The 16,957-nt window shown below is 48.2% G+C and overlaps 1 protein-coding gene across 7 annotated transcripts in view; it reads right to left on the bottom strand.

Annotated features, from left to right (window-relative positions):
* The window catches only part of ACACA (acetyl-CoA carboxylase alpha), a 1,131,726-nt gene that overhangs the window by 614,227 nt on the left and 500,542 nt on the right, over window positions 1–16,957 (bottom strand). For 3 of the 7 annotated variants that reach the window (XM_086954890.1, XM_086954892.1, XM_086954894.1), the window contains one exon: window positions 11,713–11,736. The exons of the other annotated variants lie outside the window; for them this stretch is intronic. In XM_086954890.1, coding sequence (XP_086811016.1) covers window positions 11,713–11,736 — 24 coding nt within the window. The remainder of the gene's footprint in view (window positions 1–11,712; window positions 11,737–16,957) is intronic. 7 annotated transcript variants of the gene reach the window in all.

Here is a 16,957-nt window from a genome sequence, read left to right as displayed (position 1 = left end):
AAGATCGGCCATTGCAGAGGATGTAGGATAGGCCCTCCGACGGCGGAGTCCTAAAGGGACGAGTTGGAGAGATGTGACTGATGAATTGGTTTCCTTGGAAGGCACAGCTCCTACAGGCTACCAGACCTTCCATGCAATCAGGGAATTTATGTGGACAGACTAGCATGTCACCCTGTTGAATAGATGCTAACTTCAGTATGTTTCGAAGCTCCGTAGGAGAATAGGCAATTTTATTCAAGGAATATACCTCAAAATGTGATCAAGCAGGGATCATGGCCTCTGGGCTCTTCAGGGCTCGGACGGGCGCAGACAGGCTTACCTTTGGCGCACCTTCGGCGTGCCAAAGGAACGCCCGCTGCCCGCGTCCGCTGCGCAGAGATATAGCCGTCTTCCTTTGTACTGACGCAGAGCGCTTCACAAGGCTAGGCTGCCGCCCCCAACGTCCTGTCAGCGAGGTGAGCGTGGGGTGTATCGGCAGGCTCACAAGCAGGTGGCGACTCCGCACCTAATCGGCAGAGCGAAGGACAAGAAACCTCTAATCAGGTAAGTGCAGGTTTAAAAAGTCAAAACAGAGCTCAGTGTCAGAATAAACAAATTTTAAAAAGCATTCGCAGCGTGCAAGGTTCTCGCTCCCGGCTTTCCGCCTCAGGAGTGTTCTAAGTGGGGCGACTGCACGCCAGAAGCTTCCTTTGTACTGACGCAGAGCGCGTCACAAGGCTAGGCCGCCGCCGGCAGGGTCCTGTCAGCGAGGTGGGCGTAGGGTGTACCGGCAGGCTCACAAGCAGGTGGCGACTCCGCACCTAATTGGCGGAGCGAAGGACAAGAAACCTCTAATCAGATAAGTGCAGGTTTAAAAAGTAAAAACAGAGCTCAGTGTCAGAATAAACAAATTTTAAAAAGCATTTGCAGCGTGCAAGGTTCTCGCTCCCGGCTTTCTGCCTCAGGAGTGCTCTAAGAGGGGCGCCTGCGCGCCAGAAGCTTCCTTTGTACTGACGCAGAGCGCGTCACAAGGCTAGGCCGCCGCCCCCAGCGTCCTGTCAGCGAGGTGGGCGTGGGGTGTACCGGCAGGCTCACAAGCAGGTGGCGACTCCGCACCTAATCGGCGGAGCGAAGGACAAAAAACCTCTAATCAGGTAAGTGCAGGTTTAAAAAGTCAAAACAGAGCTCAGTGTCAGAATAAACAAATTTTAAAAAGCATTCGCAGCGTGCAAGGTTCTCGCTCCCAGCTTTCCGCCTCAGGAGTGTTCTAAGTGCGTTGAATGCTGCAGAGATGTTCACGAGGATCAAGACCGCCATGTCTCCTCTGTCCAGATTCATGCAGATGTCATCCCTGGCGAGGATGAGGGCAGTTTCCATGCTGTGACTCGGTCTGAAACCAAACTGAGTGGTGTTGAGGAGTTCATTGCCATTGAGGTATTCAATGAGGTGTCTGTTAATGATTTTCAATAAGAACTTGGCTAGGAATGGTAGCAAGGAGATATTGGAAAGTTTCTTGCAATGGGAGGACAGCTGTCTGTTTCCAAGCACCTGGTAAGGTTGTGGAAGTGGTGAAGGCATTCAGAATGGGAGTGAGCCTGGCGCTGATGGGTTGCAGTCTGTGGTGTGTGCGCGTTGGTCCATGACGGGGATGCTGAACTTGACGTGGGTGTGGTCTAGTCCACTCTGATGTTGTCAAAGTTGGTAATAAATAGGGTTCAGAAGGTGTTTGGCAACGTGGTTAAGTCCCTTTACGCGTTGGGTGAGGCCCAGGCATCCAAGGTCTTCAGTTAGATTTCTTGAGTTGGGGTTGGAGTGGTCTTTCAGGTGGAAGTACTGGTCTAAGAGTAGGAAATAATTGCTAGCATCAAAAGCGAGTGGTGCAACGGAGTACGTGATGGTGAAGTGTAGATAAGAGTGCTGCTTAGGGTGACATTGGCTGTGACCGTGGAGGTTGAACTACAAATGTTCCATGTTGGAGGATGGCTTGTCCACGTATGTGAAGTCTGTCTTGCCTGGCAATCTTGTAGCCGGTAGGGAGATCGCTGCGGCGATGCCAGGTGCAGATGCGCGGTTCAGCCAGGTTTCCCTGAGGAAAAGTAGATCATGGGCATTTTCATGCAGCAGGTCCCAGATCTCTCTGGTGTCTTTGGTGAGTGAGCGGTTGTTGAGGAGCATGCAAGCGAGTGCGGAGTGTTGTGTGGCTAGTGGCAGAATTATGTGAGCCGGTGGGATGTTGGGTGTTGTTGGTGAAGTGAGCGCTGGGTATGGGTAAGTGAATAAAAACTTGCAGAAAGAGCAGGTGAATGCGCTGTCGTTTTTTTGTGCTGCTTTGGGACAGCAGCATGTGGAGCAGCGGCCGGGGTTGAGGGTTGCAGTGTGGTAGTGGCAGGAGTATCAGGGTTCCTGGTGCTGGAAACATTACAGGCGTGGATGGGCACAGATGTTGTGGCAGCCATTAGGTAGGTCCTGGGAGGAGAGCGGAGTGGTGTCACTTCCGGTACAGATGGATGATGGGAAATCCAGTGATGTCATTTCCTGTGCAGATGGATGATGGAAATGAGTCCTCTTGCTTGGCTTCTTATTTTAAAGACAGTCTTGGTGGAAAACCAGTGATTTCATGTCCTGTATAGATGAATAATGGAAAATCCAGTGAAGTCACTTCCTGTGCATAGCGAGAATTTGTTGATTATTAAAGCACAAGTTACTACTTGTGTAACGATATATGTGTAAGAGACATTAGTTAGTGATAGATTCCTTACCTTAGAATATCCCCAGGCGTCAGACTGGATCCCGAAAGTTTTGCTTTGCAGTACCCTTGCGTGTCAGTACGTGGCGTCCTGCGGCTCCGCGTCCGTCGCCGGCGTCGTATGCGCTGAGATGACGTCACAGAGACTACTTAGGCGCCACCCATGCATGCTGACGTCAGTTCTGTACACGACTTTCCACGCAGGAATGCAGAGCCATGCAAGAAACCGACCACTGGTGCCATGAAACTAGGGCCCTGAAAGGGATGTCCTTAACCCTAGTAATCAGTTCGCAGAACGGGGAGGATGGTAGGGGCGGTAAGGAATCTATCACTAACTAATGTCTCTTACAGATGTATCGTACACAAGTAGTAACTTGTGCATCTGAAAGAGACATGTTAGAGATAGATTCCTTACCTTAGAATGGATACCCCAGAAATACCAACCCCAGTGGTGGGTCTGCGAACAAGATTACATCAGGAAGTCACGGAGAACAGAACAGCCAAAGAAGCTGTCTCTCCGGACCCGACTGTCAAGGCAGTAATACTTGATAAACGTATGCAGCGAGGCCCACGTAGCTGCCTGACAAATGTCCTGCAAGGGAACGCTGCGTCCCAAGGCAGTAGTGGCTGCAGTTGCCTTGGTCGAATGGGCACGCAGTCCCACAGGAGGTCCGTTTTAGCCAAAGAGTAACCTGCTTTGATGCACAGAACGACACACCGCGGGATGGTCCGTTTGTGCACAGGCTGACCTTTTTTAGCGCCCACGTAGCCAACAAAGAGCTGGACATCCACCCAGAACTGCTGTGTACGCTTCAGATAGAATGGGAGCGCACGTTTTGGGTCCAGACGGAAGGATGCGGAGGCGGAAAGAAGGTGGGCAAAGTGATGGTCTGCCCAATGTGGAAGGGCGTGACAACCTTTGGCAAGAAAGAGGGACGGGTCCTTAAGACCACCTTGTCCGGATGAACAGAAAGGAAAGGAGGTTTGGAAGGAAGAGCCTAGAGCTCACTCACTCTTCTGGCAGAAGTGATAGCTACCAGGAAAGCCGTTAAGACAAGGTTTAAGTCTCATTGAGGCATGATGAACAGGAGGAAAAGTGTGCGTAATGCCTTTCAGAAAACGGTTAACAACCAGGGACTTAAAAAGAGAAGGCTGATCTGGAAGTCGTAGAAAGGCGGAGATGGCAGAAAGATAACCTCTGACAGTGCCCAGACCAGAGCCCTGCCGGGCCAAGGAAAGAAGGAACAGAAGGACTTCAGAAAGAGGGGCAGAAAGGGGATCCACAGACTTCGTTGTGCACCATGCCACCAACTTGTTCCACCAGCAGGCGTATACCGTTTCCGTGGAGGGACGCCTGGCTGCCAGAATGACATCACTGGCTTCGGGTGGAAGATCGAAAACTGTCAACTGTCGCCGCTCAATCTCCACGCTTGGAGGTGGAGGCTGGACAGGTTCGGGTGGAGGACCGTCCCCTGCTGCTGCGACAGAAGATCCTCCCGAAGAGGCAGTCGGATCGGGGGATCGATCGCCATGTTGAGTAGCTCGAGATACCAGTATCTTCGTGCCCAATCCGGAGCCACAAGGATGACTTGGGCCCAGTTGCGCCGAACCTTCTTCAGCACTCTGGGCAGAAGTGGTATAGGCGAAAAGGCGTACAACAGACCGTAGCTCCACTCACGACAAAAAGCATCGCTGAGCGAGTGCAGACTTGGAAATTCCAACGCACAGAACTGATGACATTGCACGTTCTTCTCGGTGGCGAATAGATCTAAAAAAGGCTCTCCCCACTGCTGAAAGAGACCTTGCGCCACGTCCGAGTTCAGAAGTCATTCGTGATCCATCAAGCACTGGCTGCTGAGTTCATCCGCCCTGGCGTTCAGAGATCCTGCCAGGCGTTGAACCACCAAGGTAATGCCTTGATGTTCCAGCCATGTCCAGAGGCGCAGAGTCTCCTGACATGGCGGTGGTGTTGTCCGTGAACACCTGCACCCTACTTCCCCGGACAGAGGGAAGGAATGTCTTCAGTGCAAGTCGGATCGCCCGAAGCTCCAAAAGATTGATATGGAGCCGGGACTCCGCCAGAGACCAGAGGCCTCTGATCTCTGCCTCTCCCAAGTGGCCTACCCATCCCAGGAGGGATACATCCGTCACCACTGTGTGCTCCAGTTGAGAAAGGGAGAGGGATCTGTCACTGACCCAATCGCGTTTCGTGAGCAACCACTGCAATTGACGTGCAGTGCCCTGTAGATCTGGACGTGATCGGACAGGCTGCCCTGATGCTGTGCCCACTGGAACTTCAGGTCCCACTGCTGAGCCCGCATATGCCATCTGGCATGTTGCACTTGCAGGATGCAGGAGGCCATCAGGCCCATGAGCCTGAGGGTCATCCTGACCAAAACCTGGGATATAGGCTGAAAGGTCGGAATCATAGCCTGAATATCCCGGACTCGCTGCTTGGGAGGATAAACCCGAAATCGTGTCGAATCCAGAACCGCTCCAATGAAGGGGAGCTTCTGTAAAGGAATCAGTTGCGACTTCGGCAGGTTGATGGAAAACCCCAGCAAATGCAGGAGGTCGTCCGTAGTCTGGAGGTGAATGACAACTGCCTGGGGCAAGCCCACCTTCAACAACCAGTCGTCGAGGTAGGGGAAGATTGACACCCCTGACCTGTGCAGATGAGCTGCGACCACCGCCATCACTTCCGTGAACACCCGAGGGGCACTGGTAAGGTAGAAGGGGAGCACAGCAAACTGAAAATGCTCCTGGTCTACCGTGAACCGGAGGTAACGCCGGTGGGCCGGCAGGACGGGGATGTGAAAATATGAGTCCTGCAAGTCCAGCTACCCTCTAGTTTCCAGGGTCGATTGCAGCCCAGCCCTGAGCTAGAGTCCACATCTTGAACTTCTCCTTCCGGAGGAAGCGATTGACATTCCTGAGGTCCAAGATGGGGCACAAGCCCCCCTTGTCCTTCTTGGGGACCAGAATAATAATAATAATAATAATAATAAAGGGGCTTATAAAGCGCCTGGTTACGCCATACGGCGTGTCCCCGCGCTGTGGAGAAGAGTTTGGAGCAAGGCAGTAGATAGGAATCATATGTTCGCAGCCCCAAGCTGATTGAGGAGAACAACCAATTACCGACCTGTTCCAGGTTCTTAGAGTCCTTATCCGGCAGAGCCGTGGGAAAAGCACTCTACGACGTCGAGGCTTGGATAACCAGACTCTCAGGTGTCGGATGGTTGGTGAGGAAGGCAGGGTCACCAGACGCCGGGCGGTGACGCCTGGCGACATTCTTGTCCACAGGGGCCCCTGTGGCCAGCCGCAACAAAGTACCCAACAGGACGTTGGTGAAAGCGTCATTGAAGGGAAGCAGCAGCTCCGACGAGGCAGCCGCCGTCTGGAGCACCTCAGTAAGGAGGTTGGTCTTGAGGGCCACCCGTAGGAAGGTCTAGGTTGAGGACCTCAGCAGCCCGACGGAGCACCACCGTGTAGGAAGCGCCCTCCTCCATCGTGGGCGGAGGAGAGGCAAACCCCGGGTCATAAGAGACATCGAGGTCGCCTGCATCCTCCAGATCATCCACCCAGTCCTGCTTGGAGTCACACTGACGGGCAAGAGGGTCCTCGGACCCCTCCCAATCATCCTCCACCTCCGTTGCCAGAGGAGCTGGCCACAGCGGCGAAGCCAGAGGAGTGACGAACGGCGTCGGAAACGGGCCGGGGATGGACCGGCGCCGTCTGCCAATGCAGATCCCAGGCAGGAATGAAATGGTCCTGAAACTGGGGCAAGGGCGGCATGAAACGGCACCCACTTCGGCGCCGACGGCGGAGCCTAGGGCAGCGCTGGGGCCAGAGCCGGCAGTGCCGGACCCTGTGGCGCCGGGGCCGGAGCCAACAACATAGGATCCTGTGGCGCCGAAGCTGGATCCGCCGGTGGGACTACGGGCCAACAGGATCTGGACACGGGCCCGCGGGGCCTTAAGGCGCACCGGCGGGAGCCCGAGGCCTAAAAAGGTGGTCCATGGTGGCAAGAAACTCTTGCACATGTTCGGGAGTCGCCGAAAGGTGGGTAGACCGCGGGACACCCAGTCTCCAAGGGAGCCGCAGGGGCGGAACCTCTGTCCCCCTTGTCCGCATTCAAGGACCGATGGGAGGACATCGGAGAGCGAACACGCTTCTTCTTATGTCGTCGCTTACCGGAATCCGAGGGCGAAGACTTGGAGCCCGAGAAGCAAAGACTGCGGCCCTGCTAGCGGTCCCGGGAACGGTCCCTGGACTCGGAGCGGATTCGGGACGAGTGCCGGACCTCCAGTAGCTTGCTGCGCCGCTCCCTTAAGGCCTTTGGAGCCATAGCCCGACAGTCCCGGGAGTCGTGATCGGTCTCCAGGCAGTAGAGGCAAACATCATGGGGGTCCGCCACGACATATTGCAACGGCAGGCCCCACAGGACTTAAAGCCAGGCATCCCTACGTGCAACAAGAGAAAAAAGGGGAGACAAAAGTCTCAAAAGAGTAGTCAAAAAGTGACTAATGTACATGCTCTATCAGGATCTGCGCTTGCTGTCGCGGAAAAAGAAAGAACTGACGTCAGCATGCATGGGTGGCATCTAAGTAGTCTCCGTGATGTCATCTCGGCGCATACGCCGCCAGCGACGGACTTGAAGCCGCACGATGCCACCTACTGACGCGCAAGGGTACTGCTAAGCAAAACTTTCTGGATCCAGTCTGACGCCTGGGAATATTCTAAGGTAAGGAATCTATCACTAACGTGTCTCTTTAAGATCCACATTTTATAAGTCTGCCCTATCCCTGAGCCCATGTTGTATTACTCGATGACGTGGCCCTGGCCTGAGTGGGAGAGGTGGAGAGGGAACCCCTAGATCAGACGGGCTTACATACAAGCAATATAAAGAGACCATGGCCCCCTATTGCCTGATGTTTACAATGAGGCAGAGGATAAGGGTTGATTACCCTGAACTTTCAAAGAGGCAACTACATCAACAATGCTTAAGCCAAGTAAGGACCCAGCCAAATGTCAATTATATCATCCCCCTCATTTGTAAATTCAAAATACTAGTCAAAGTTATAGCAGCTAGGCTTGTTCATTATACGGGTAGGCTAGTGCTCCTCAGCAACAAGGGCTTTATCCCAGGAAGAGACACTTCCAATAATCTGCATATCTTATTTGCATTAAAGGAGCAAATTTATCCAGAGGTCAGAACGGTCTCAGTGTTTTTATATGCAGAAAAGGTCTTTTGACTTCCTACCTGGTCATTCATGTATGTGGTGCCAGAAAGTATGCGATCGGGTATATCCATGCTTAAATGGTGCAACTGCTGCATGTGGAGGGCAGGGGCAGAGTGAGAGTGAACAGTGCACTGTCCTCTGGGTTCCCAAGTGGTGGGGTACCCGGCAGGGATTGCCCACTCTCATCCTCATTTGCTTTGCCTATTGAACCTCTAGCTTGTAAAATTAGACACCACTGTAATGATTTAGCCATTAAATATCTGAGAATTATGATGCACCATGATAAGGAAAAAAGCCTTTTTCCAACACTAAGGAAGACTGCTAATCTAATTAATCAGAAAGTAAACATGATGTGATTTCACATTCTATTGTTTAATTCATATTCATCGAACTTTTTTCAAACATGGATACATTAATACATTGTGTTCATGTATAATGACATACATCTATCCTCAGTACCAAATTCTGGCTATCTGTATCATACAAATGAAATTTTATACATAGCACATGTTGTATTTACATATCTTTCAACATTTCAAGAACCCTGTTGTTGAATAATACAGTGGTTATTGAAAGATGATTTTCCTAAATCTCGATGCCCAATGCATTTCGGGACCTGACGGTACCCTTCTTCAGGGGCAACATCCTAATGTGCTGATCCCTATTTAATGGAAGGTGGGCGCTTCTGAGGAAACGAGCCTATGTAATGGCGTCACTCTCAGGACCAAGAGGAACTGTCAATACCCAGTTCTGAGGCTTACTGAAGGTGATATCAAGCGTTAGGATACGAAAGAATACCCGGTGATGGTTACTCCTGTCTTAGTGGTAACTGTATGGATATAGTACACTCACAACCGGATTCTGCCCGATTAGATGCCTGTAAGTGATCTTAAAGAACGGGGGTCCCTTAGTAGTAAGATGCGCTGCTTCTGTTTCGAAAAACTTCACTCGACCTTTCGATATAAGTGATCTGCACCAAAGAAGTCCAGATAATGAATTAGCAGCCTACCTGTCTTATGCCCTGCTCTAAAGAGGTCAGCTCGAGGATACCTGTGAGGTGAAAGATGCACTTCACAAATATGAATAATAATAATTTTCAAGTATTTAAGACTTAAATTAGCTATCAAGGACGCATTCCCAACATTTCTTTATAAACCCCCTGAATATTGCCTTTTGACCTTCTCACCGTCTACCAACAGCAACAGGAGAGGTTATCCAAACTATACAGTATGTACACTGCAGCTATGGGGCCCTCTCTTTCAATGTCCAAGCGGTACTGGAAGAAAGACTGGGTATTGGGAATTAAGGACAAGGTACGGACATGCTGTTGCTCTCAGGTCAAATAGGTTTCTTAGAACTATAGGCACAAACTGCTCCATTTTAAATTCAGAAACAGAATGTATTACACTCCTATGTCTATTAACAAATTGGACAATGTGACAAGCACCCATTGTCAGCGATGCCCCGTGGCAAACTTCCTCCACTTGGCCTTCTATTTTCTCTTTTTGGCAAAAGGTGGGAAAATTATTGAAGAGATTACGTGGTGTAAGTTGGTACTAACTCCTGTCTTGGCTTTCTGGCCTACACCAGTTATAGTGTTCACAGCCATGTTGGTGCTTTTGGCCATCCATAGAGGAGCCATGGCCTTACTGAAAGGTGCCCATCAAAAAAGGAAGTACGACTACAGGACACTGCTTACTATAATGACTTGGAGAATTACTTTGCCATGCACCAACCCTGTGCTGTAGGCTCTGGGACTTTTGGGGCAAACTGCAAAATTACTTTCAACTCCAGACATAACCAGACTGGCAGGTGCTTGGAAATATTTTACATACTGTGGGTAATTTGATTTGTTTTTTTAAGGGTTGTGTTTCCTCTGACTGCAAGGAAGTTGCAATATTTGAAATGCATTAATGTGTTATTTTGTAACCTTATTGTATATGTCTGTAAAGTTTGCATCTTACAACCATTTCCTGATGGTGCTGTCATTATTTTCCTTTCAGCCCTTATTGTTTGCTACTTGACCTCGCATTAGACACGTGATGGAAAATTCAGGTTGCTTTGTATTGTAAATCATCGACTAATGTGCACACTGAACAGTTTATCTGAACTTAATCCTTGAAAACGTGTTAAAAAAACATACACAAGTCATTGCAACTTTATTTGTCCCGCAGCAAATCCCATCGAGACTTTCTTGCCCACGTGGCTCTGTTACCGTCAATGAACCACCCCCCACTGTACACTAATGATGCAATTCACAACAACTTTACTACACATCCTATAGAATCTTAGTGTTTCCAACCCTAGCCCTTCCGTCATCTGACATCTCTACGAACATACTTTTGGGACAAAATACAGTTGATTCATAAACATAACAGACCACACACTTTTTTTGTGGGAGAACTGTTGAGTGTTTATTCATATTCTGTTATGCAGTACTCAGGTAGTACCGTTAACTTACGGGTGATCATACGAGTGCAGCGCCGTTTAGGACTAACCACTGACACACATCCTGAATCAATTTCTTGCCTCTAGGAATTACACTACCATCTTATTATTCATCCGGTGCTGTATATTTCGCATTGGGGCAGCGGCCTCTGCTGGCCACTAAATGAGCTGCGGCGCCCACCTAAATACCCCCGCTGACCTCCCAGAAGTGACCTCATACCAGGGGTCACGGCGGAGGCGTGAGCTCGCACTGGCCAACTTCAAGGCCAGGTGCCCACTGAAAAAATACTACTCCTGGGCCGTGAGGAAACAATAGAGGCCGTCCCTTGTAGTGTCCCACTGCGGGTGACGTGGCCATCCACCTTCCCTCAATAACATCTGACAGATTGACCACTGCAACTTTATGGCTGAATGCAGAGTGGCTACAACAGATTAAATCCATGGCAAGGAGCTTGCATATCTAACTTCAACTACACAATGCACAGTGACTTGACCACACACCCTGCAGCTAGTTTACATGTCACTGCGACTATGTTCCGTTTTGGCCCCCCGTATACCCTGTTTTGAAAAACACATTGAAAGTTAACAGACCACAGAGAAGCACACTACATATTTCTTTGTAACTTTACACCTTAATATAAGGCAACAGCACATCTTTACTGCAGAAATGCCTTTGCTAAGGCAAACCACTCTCCCCCGTAATTTGTACTGGTTCACTGAAACTTTACCCACACTTTAAACTCACTGCAGATCCCATTGGAACTTCATTCCTCATTGACATTGAACTACACGTCTCACTGAAAATGGAAAGCACACTATAACATACTTTTATATCCTCCTACAATGTTACCCTTCACTGAAACATACAAGAGAAATCCATAGCAATGATATCATAGGAATCAAAACGGAGATGTAATGTAAACTAACAGCAGACATTTGCAATTCAAAAAAGCCTACTTTTACACCAGGCTGCAACTCTGCAACCCAGTATCTACTAAATATTCATCTAAAAATAACTTTAATTTACATTGTAACCCACCTGTACCTTTCTCTGCAGATTTAGACATCGCTTGAATATAATCAGGTTAAGGTGTCTTGACAGTAAAATGCATTGCTCTAAAAACGATCTGAAAGAACACAACTTCATTCGCACTGACCTATAAGAGACTAGTTGAGATTTGTGCGGTTTTTGCTTGATTATAAAGATTAAGAACAGTCAGTTTCTTCCCATCATTCAAAATCAAAAAATGTAACAAGGTGACAGAATTCAATTTGAAAGAGAAATTAAAAGGGTACCTGTTTAGCGTGGGGATGTTCCCTCTGCAATCAAAGAAGCAAAGTAAGTTACTGATTGGTTAGTGGTGGCCAATATATAGAGAGGGTGGCGATTAAGGGAGAGAAAGCACAGATCAGAAGCAAGAAGGAGTAAATACTGCAAGCATGCACAATCCGCAGCCTCGACGACACTACTGAGTGCCTCACACAAAAACATGCACCCCGCTTGATGCATGTCGACACTACACCAGACTTACACCTTGCACCGATGCACACAAGGGCTCCACACGTCACATTCAACACTTGAGCTCAGTTCAACGCACAAGCCCCACTTTCTGCTTTGTGTTTGAAGCAAGCAAAGTAAGTACCAAGTTCTTACTCAACACAAGTGCACAACAACCAGATTCTGACTGTTATTCGCAGTGAATGCGCTATCTCACATCTAGGGGTGTCCACACTGGCAGTGTACCCCGAAGTCTTCTTTTGACTCAAAAATGAAGCTCATTGCTTGTCCTCCCCTCTTCTAAGCACCAGCACCTTTCAAGGAACTCTTCAGGATAAAGTTACCTTGTTGGATACTGTATTACTCCCAGAGTGCCTCGTGTTAGAAATCTGTGGATACCATCACACCTTGTAAAAGGACCAAAATGGAATTTAAAAAAAGCTTTTATTTTTCACAATAATATAAAAGTATTCCTTAAAGCTTCAAGGCTAAAATGCATCATCCCTGGAAGAATAGTGAAGATGGCAAAAGGTAATTGGAGAGGTCCACACAGGTGCCTTTCTATTCTTTCTGACAGGAAGGTGGTGTAGAGAACTTCTTGGATTCCGTGTGGCCTCCAGAGTATAACAATGGCGATATAGGAAGTTATCCAGCTCCAACGGGGTTTAGGGTACGGCGCCTCTATTGCAATAGGTGAGAAAGAATTGTCACGATAAACCACATCTCTTGTTCCATTCAGGCAACATCTGGGTGTGTGCCAACATCAATGTTGAACAAAGTCTCCTCAGACAAAGAAGAATGGGAGCGTTGAAAGAAAACAATGAAGAATCTACTGGCGTCCCTTTTGAGAAAAAGGGCAGGTGTATCCTGACCACCATTGTCTTTCAGTGGAAAACAATGTATGCTTCAGAAGGGCAAATGCAACTTGCAGATGTTATGGCAATCAGGAAGGCTACTGTCCATAAAAAAACAGCTACAGACCAGCCATTAGTTTAGAAGAAGGAATCAGGCGAGGTTGCGATCTCATCTTGCAGTACGCTTCGTAGCAAGAGAAACCGATTAAGAAGGCCAGTTAGATGTCTTTTCATGACCTCGTTGGCACTGGAAAAGGAGTCCACCAGCTCATTTCTATAGGCCCCAGTGGTTGCTCAATTGGTGTTGCAGGTGTCTCCTTGAGAATAAATGATTTCGCAAGTAATTGTAAAAACGGCGTGGCATTCTCTGCAGAGAAGGTGGAATAGACTAATACACTTGATAAACAGCAATGACAAAACTGCAACCTTTGTTCTTGCAACAAGTCCTGGTGGTGCATTCTCTCTCCAGATAGTTGGAGAAGAAACTGAGATGGCAGAAGACTACGGAACTAGGGTCCCTGGTTAAGAAGTAGTGCCACTGTGGAAGAATGAAGACCTCCATGTTAGGGTTCATGCAAAATGTTGTGGGGCAGAGCTCTGTATTCCTGGATCTTAGACTCCTGTCCAACCGACCAACAAAGTTGTGTTTCTTCTTGTTCAGAAGCATCACAAAATATATTTATGAGCACGAAGAGGGCTCAAACAGAGTTGAGGTCAGCATCCTCAGTTCCCAGTCACAGGGCGAGGGTGACTGCTAAGGCTTCTCTGGTGCATAACCCTAGCATGTGGGAGATTAAGAGGATCATGCCCGGAGATATGGCCAATTACAACAGAATGACTGCCATCACCACCTGCACCCAGAGTTCTTGCATGAAGACTGGTAAGGTTCGGAAGGATGCACTTAACTGCAGACCATTTATGTAGAGGAACACATTTGATTTGTGGCAGAGGATGCCAACCTTCATGTGTACGCAGGACAACACCTGGATGAGTTTCCTGTGACTTTTAACTGTGGTCATGGAAAACAGAAAATACACCCTATCAGCAGTTTGCAGCAATGGAACCACCTTCGCAAGGAGGATTAACTTTGACTGGGAGTCGAGAGGTGGGTCCAGGTGTTCTTCCCGGGGAAGTTGCAAGGGTCGCATTGGCAGCTTCGCGTGTGGAAGCAACTTCTATAGGACTTCTAAAGCCCTCTAGGTGAACGTCGAGAATGTCATTCCCAAACATGTGTCATAGCCTACAGCCCCACACCATAGCCCTAGAAAAACAGCCTGATTTATTGGAATCTCTGATTATGTCAAGAAGATTTTCGCAAGTAATTGCGAACAAAAGATCGTAAAGGGTCCTTAGAAAAAGGGACACCTTTATTCCCACAGCGGCTGTGGGAGAAACCTTTATCAGAGAGTGTCATGGTATAAATAAGGCTTCTGAAACTGCAGAAAGGGCAGAGGTTCATCAAGTCTGACTAAACTGTACTGTACACAAAAGGCACCCATTTCTACTCAATAGTTTGTTATGGTACTCTAAGGTACTGCCAGTGGGCCTGCCAGCCGAGACCATGGAAGTCAGAGAGCATAACCTGCCAGCTGTGCAAACTACTCTCCACATCTGGGCCAGAGTCAGCTTCTTTAATTCTGAAGGGTGAAGTTGTTCTGGTCACAATTCTCATTTAATGGTAGGTGTTACCATCTTGTGGAAGGTGCAGCAGATTCTATGACCACTAAGAGAAGGAATGTGTCAACTTCATCCAGAAGTTGTTTGGGGACCGAATGGGGAACAGCTGGCCTCCGATGTGGTAGAAAAGACGACTGTAGAGCACAGCTGTAGCCCTTCTATAAGAGGCTGAGAAGGACTCTGCCTTGGGGAAGACCTATGAAACCGAGCTGACCTTCAGGTGTGGGCTGAGAAATGGGCTCCTTTTCTCCCCAGATGGGTCTCCTCTTGTACAGTGAGGCTGAAGTAAACAGGAGGTGCTGGATGTTGACTTTAGAGTGAAATATTTCAAGCAAGTGTGGGACAGAAGGAAAGAACTCTGGGTATAGACTGAAACTGGTGATATGGATGTGACTGTTTTAGTCTTGTAGTTCTGCAGCACCTTATCCATCAAGAGATTTTAGTATATTCTTCCCGTCAACAGGAAGTCAATCACTTTATCCAGGCCCCCCTATTTTAAGGCTAAAGACTTCAGCCATGTTTGTTGGTGCATGAAAAAACTATTGTTAATTGTTACTTCAGCCAAGGTGGTTCATAACACCAACCATTTTTGCTCTGAAGACTACTTGTGAAAACTAATCCCCAACATATGATTGTCTTCTTCTTCAGCACCTTGTTGTTCTTAGGGTCAACCTACCTCCGTCTCCTTTCAGGGGTGGTTGATGGGGTGGGTGGAGTAGTTTCTTACCTGTAACTCCAGTTCTGTAGTAGGGGTATCTCTGTGATAGTCATAATCATGTGAATAGTCCCGCCCATGTGCGTGGACCCCGGAGCACTTCATTAGATCTAGTCTCTTAAGTTGTACTCTTCTGCAGTCCTGCATAGAACTTAACCACATGCATGAGGGGGTTATTTTTGCGCTACGTGGCTTTTTTCCAAAAGCCGCGTTACATGACAAGCTCAGCTCGTCATCAGCACACGACCACCGTGGCTGATGACGAGCTGAGCTCGTCATCAGCATTGAAGGGGTTAATAGATAATAAAAGACAATAATGCAGCCTAAAAACAACTAGGCTACTCTGGCCATTACTTCATCATGCTGTGAAAAAGATAGCCAGGTAACAGTTACATTTAACTATTTAACTAAGTTTCACTCCTAGAGAAACTCCCCTTCACAAAGACCCTTTTTCATGATAGAGATGAAGGGTTGGACAGACAAGCCCCATAGGCTGCCATTATGTGTCTGTAAATGGATACCGTGCCTTTAAGAATCCTTCCAGAGACCCTCCGTATCCCATGATGCACAGCCAAAGGCCAGTTACTTTCAGTTCTTTTTGAAGGTGTATAAAGAAAGGCCTGCTGCATTCAGGATATCACTGTTTCTCTCCACCGGGGAGGAGGGCGGGTTGCTTATGAATATCACAGAGAAAACCCTACTACAGAACTGGAGTTACAGGTAAGAAACTACTCCTTCTGTAGTAGGGGATCTGTGTGTATAGTCATAATCATGTGAAAGGAATGGCAAGCGCATCCCAAAAAACATCCGCAGCGGTGGAAGAAACAGACAGACCTACTATTGTGCAAATAGATCCCTCAGCGAAGCCTGCCCAACCTGAGCATCTGCCCTGGCATCAGAGTCCGGGCAGTAGTGTTTAGCAAATGTACGGACTGACTTCCAAGTGGCAGCTTACAGATTTCTGCAATATGGACGTTTACGGAGTAAAGCCACTGTAGCAGCTTTACCTCTGGTAGATTGAGCCCTAGACTTACTAACTAGAGTCTTGTTGGCTTTTTGATAACACAGTTGAATATAGGACACAATCCATCTAGAGATGGATTGCTTGGCTGCATCAAGACCAGTCCTGACAGATCCATAGTTAACAAAAAGTTGATCCGATCTACGAATCTCCTTAGTCTTATCTAAGTAGAATTTCAACACCCTTCTCACATCAAGAGAATGAAGGGACCTCTCTGCAGGAGAGGAAGGATGCTGAAAAAACGTGGGCAAAGTAATCGTTTGATTCACATGAAACTCTGACACCACCTTAGGAAGGAACTTTGGGTGAGTTCTCATGACAACCTTAGATGAATGAAACACAGTATAAGGCTCTTGACAACAGAGAGCCTGGATTTCACTCACCCTGAGAGCCGATGTTATGGCTACAAGGAAAGCTGCCTTCCAGGACAGATGCTGGAGAGAAGCTGTATGACTGGGATCAAAAGCCTCCCTCATTGGTCTAGACAGCACCACATTAAGCTCCCACGGAGGCGAAGGATGCCTAATGGGAGGAAACACCTTCTTCAAACCTTCAAGAAAATCTTTGATGACTGGGATTTGGAAAAAGGAAGTTTGTGAACGGCATTTCCTATACGCAGTCAAAGCTGTTAGGTGAACTTTGATAGAATGAAAATTAAGGCCAGATTGATCCAAATGTAACAAGTAAGGAAGAATGACGTCCTCCTTGCAGGATATTAGGATCTGCATCTTTAGAAGCACACCAAATGCAAAACCTCTTCCATTTGTGTGCATAGG

Source organism: Lissotriton vulgaris, chromosome 2_1, assembly GCF_964263255.1.
Source record: "Lissotriton vulgaris chromosome 2_1, aLisVul1.2, whole genome shotgun sequence".
NCBI classification, from domain to species: Eukaryota; Metazoa; Chordata; class Amphibia; order Caudata; family Salamandridae; genus Lissotriton; species Lissotriton vulgaris.
Note: the sequence above shows the minus strand (reverse complement) of the source record. Positions and strands in the feature narration are given on the sequence as shown.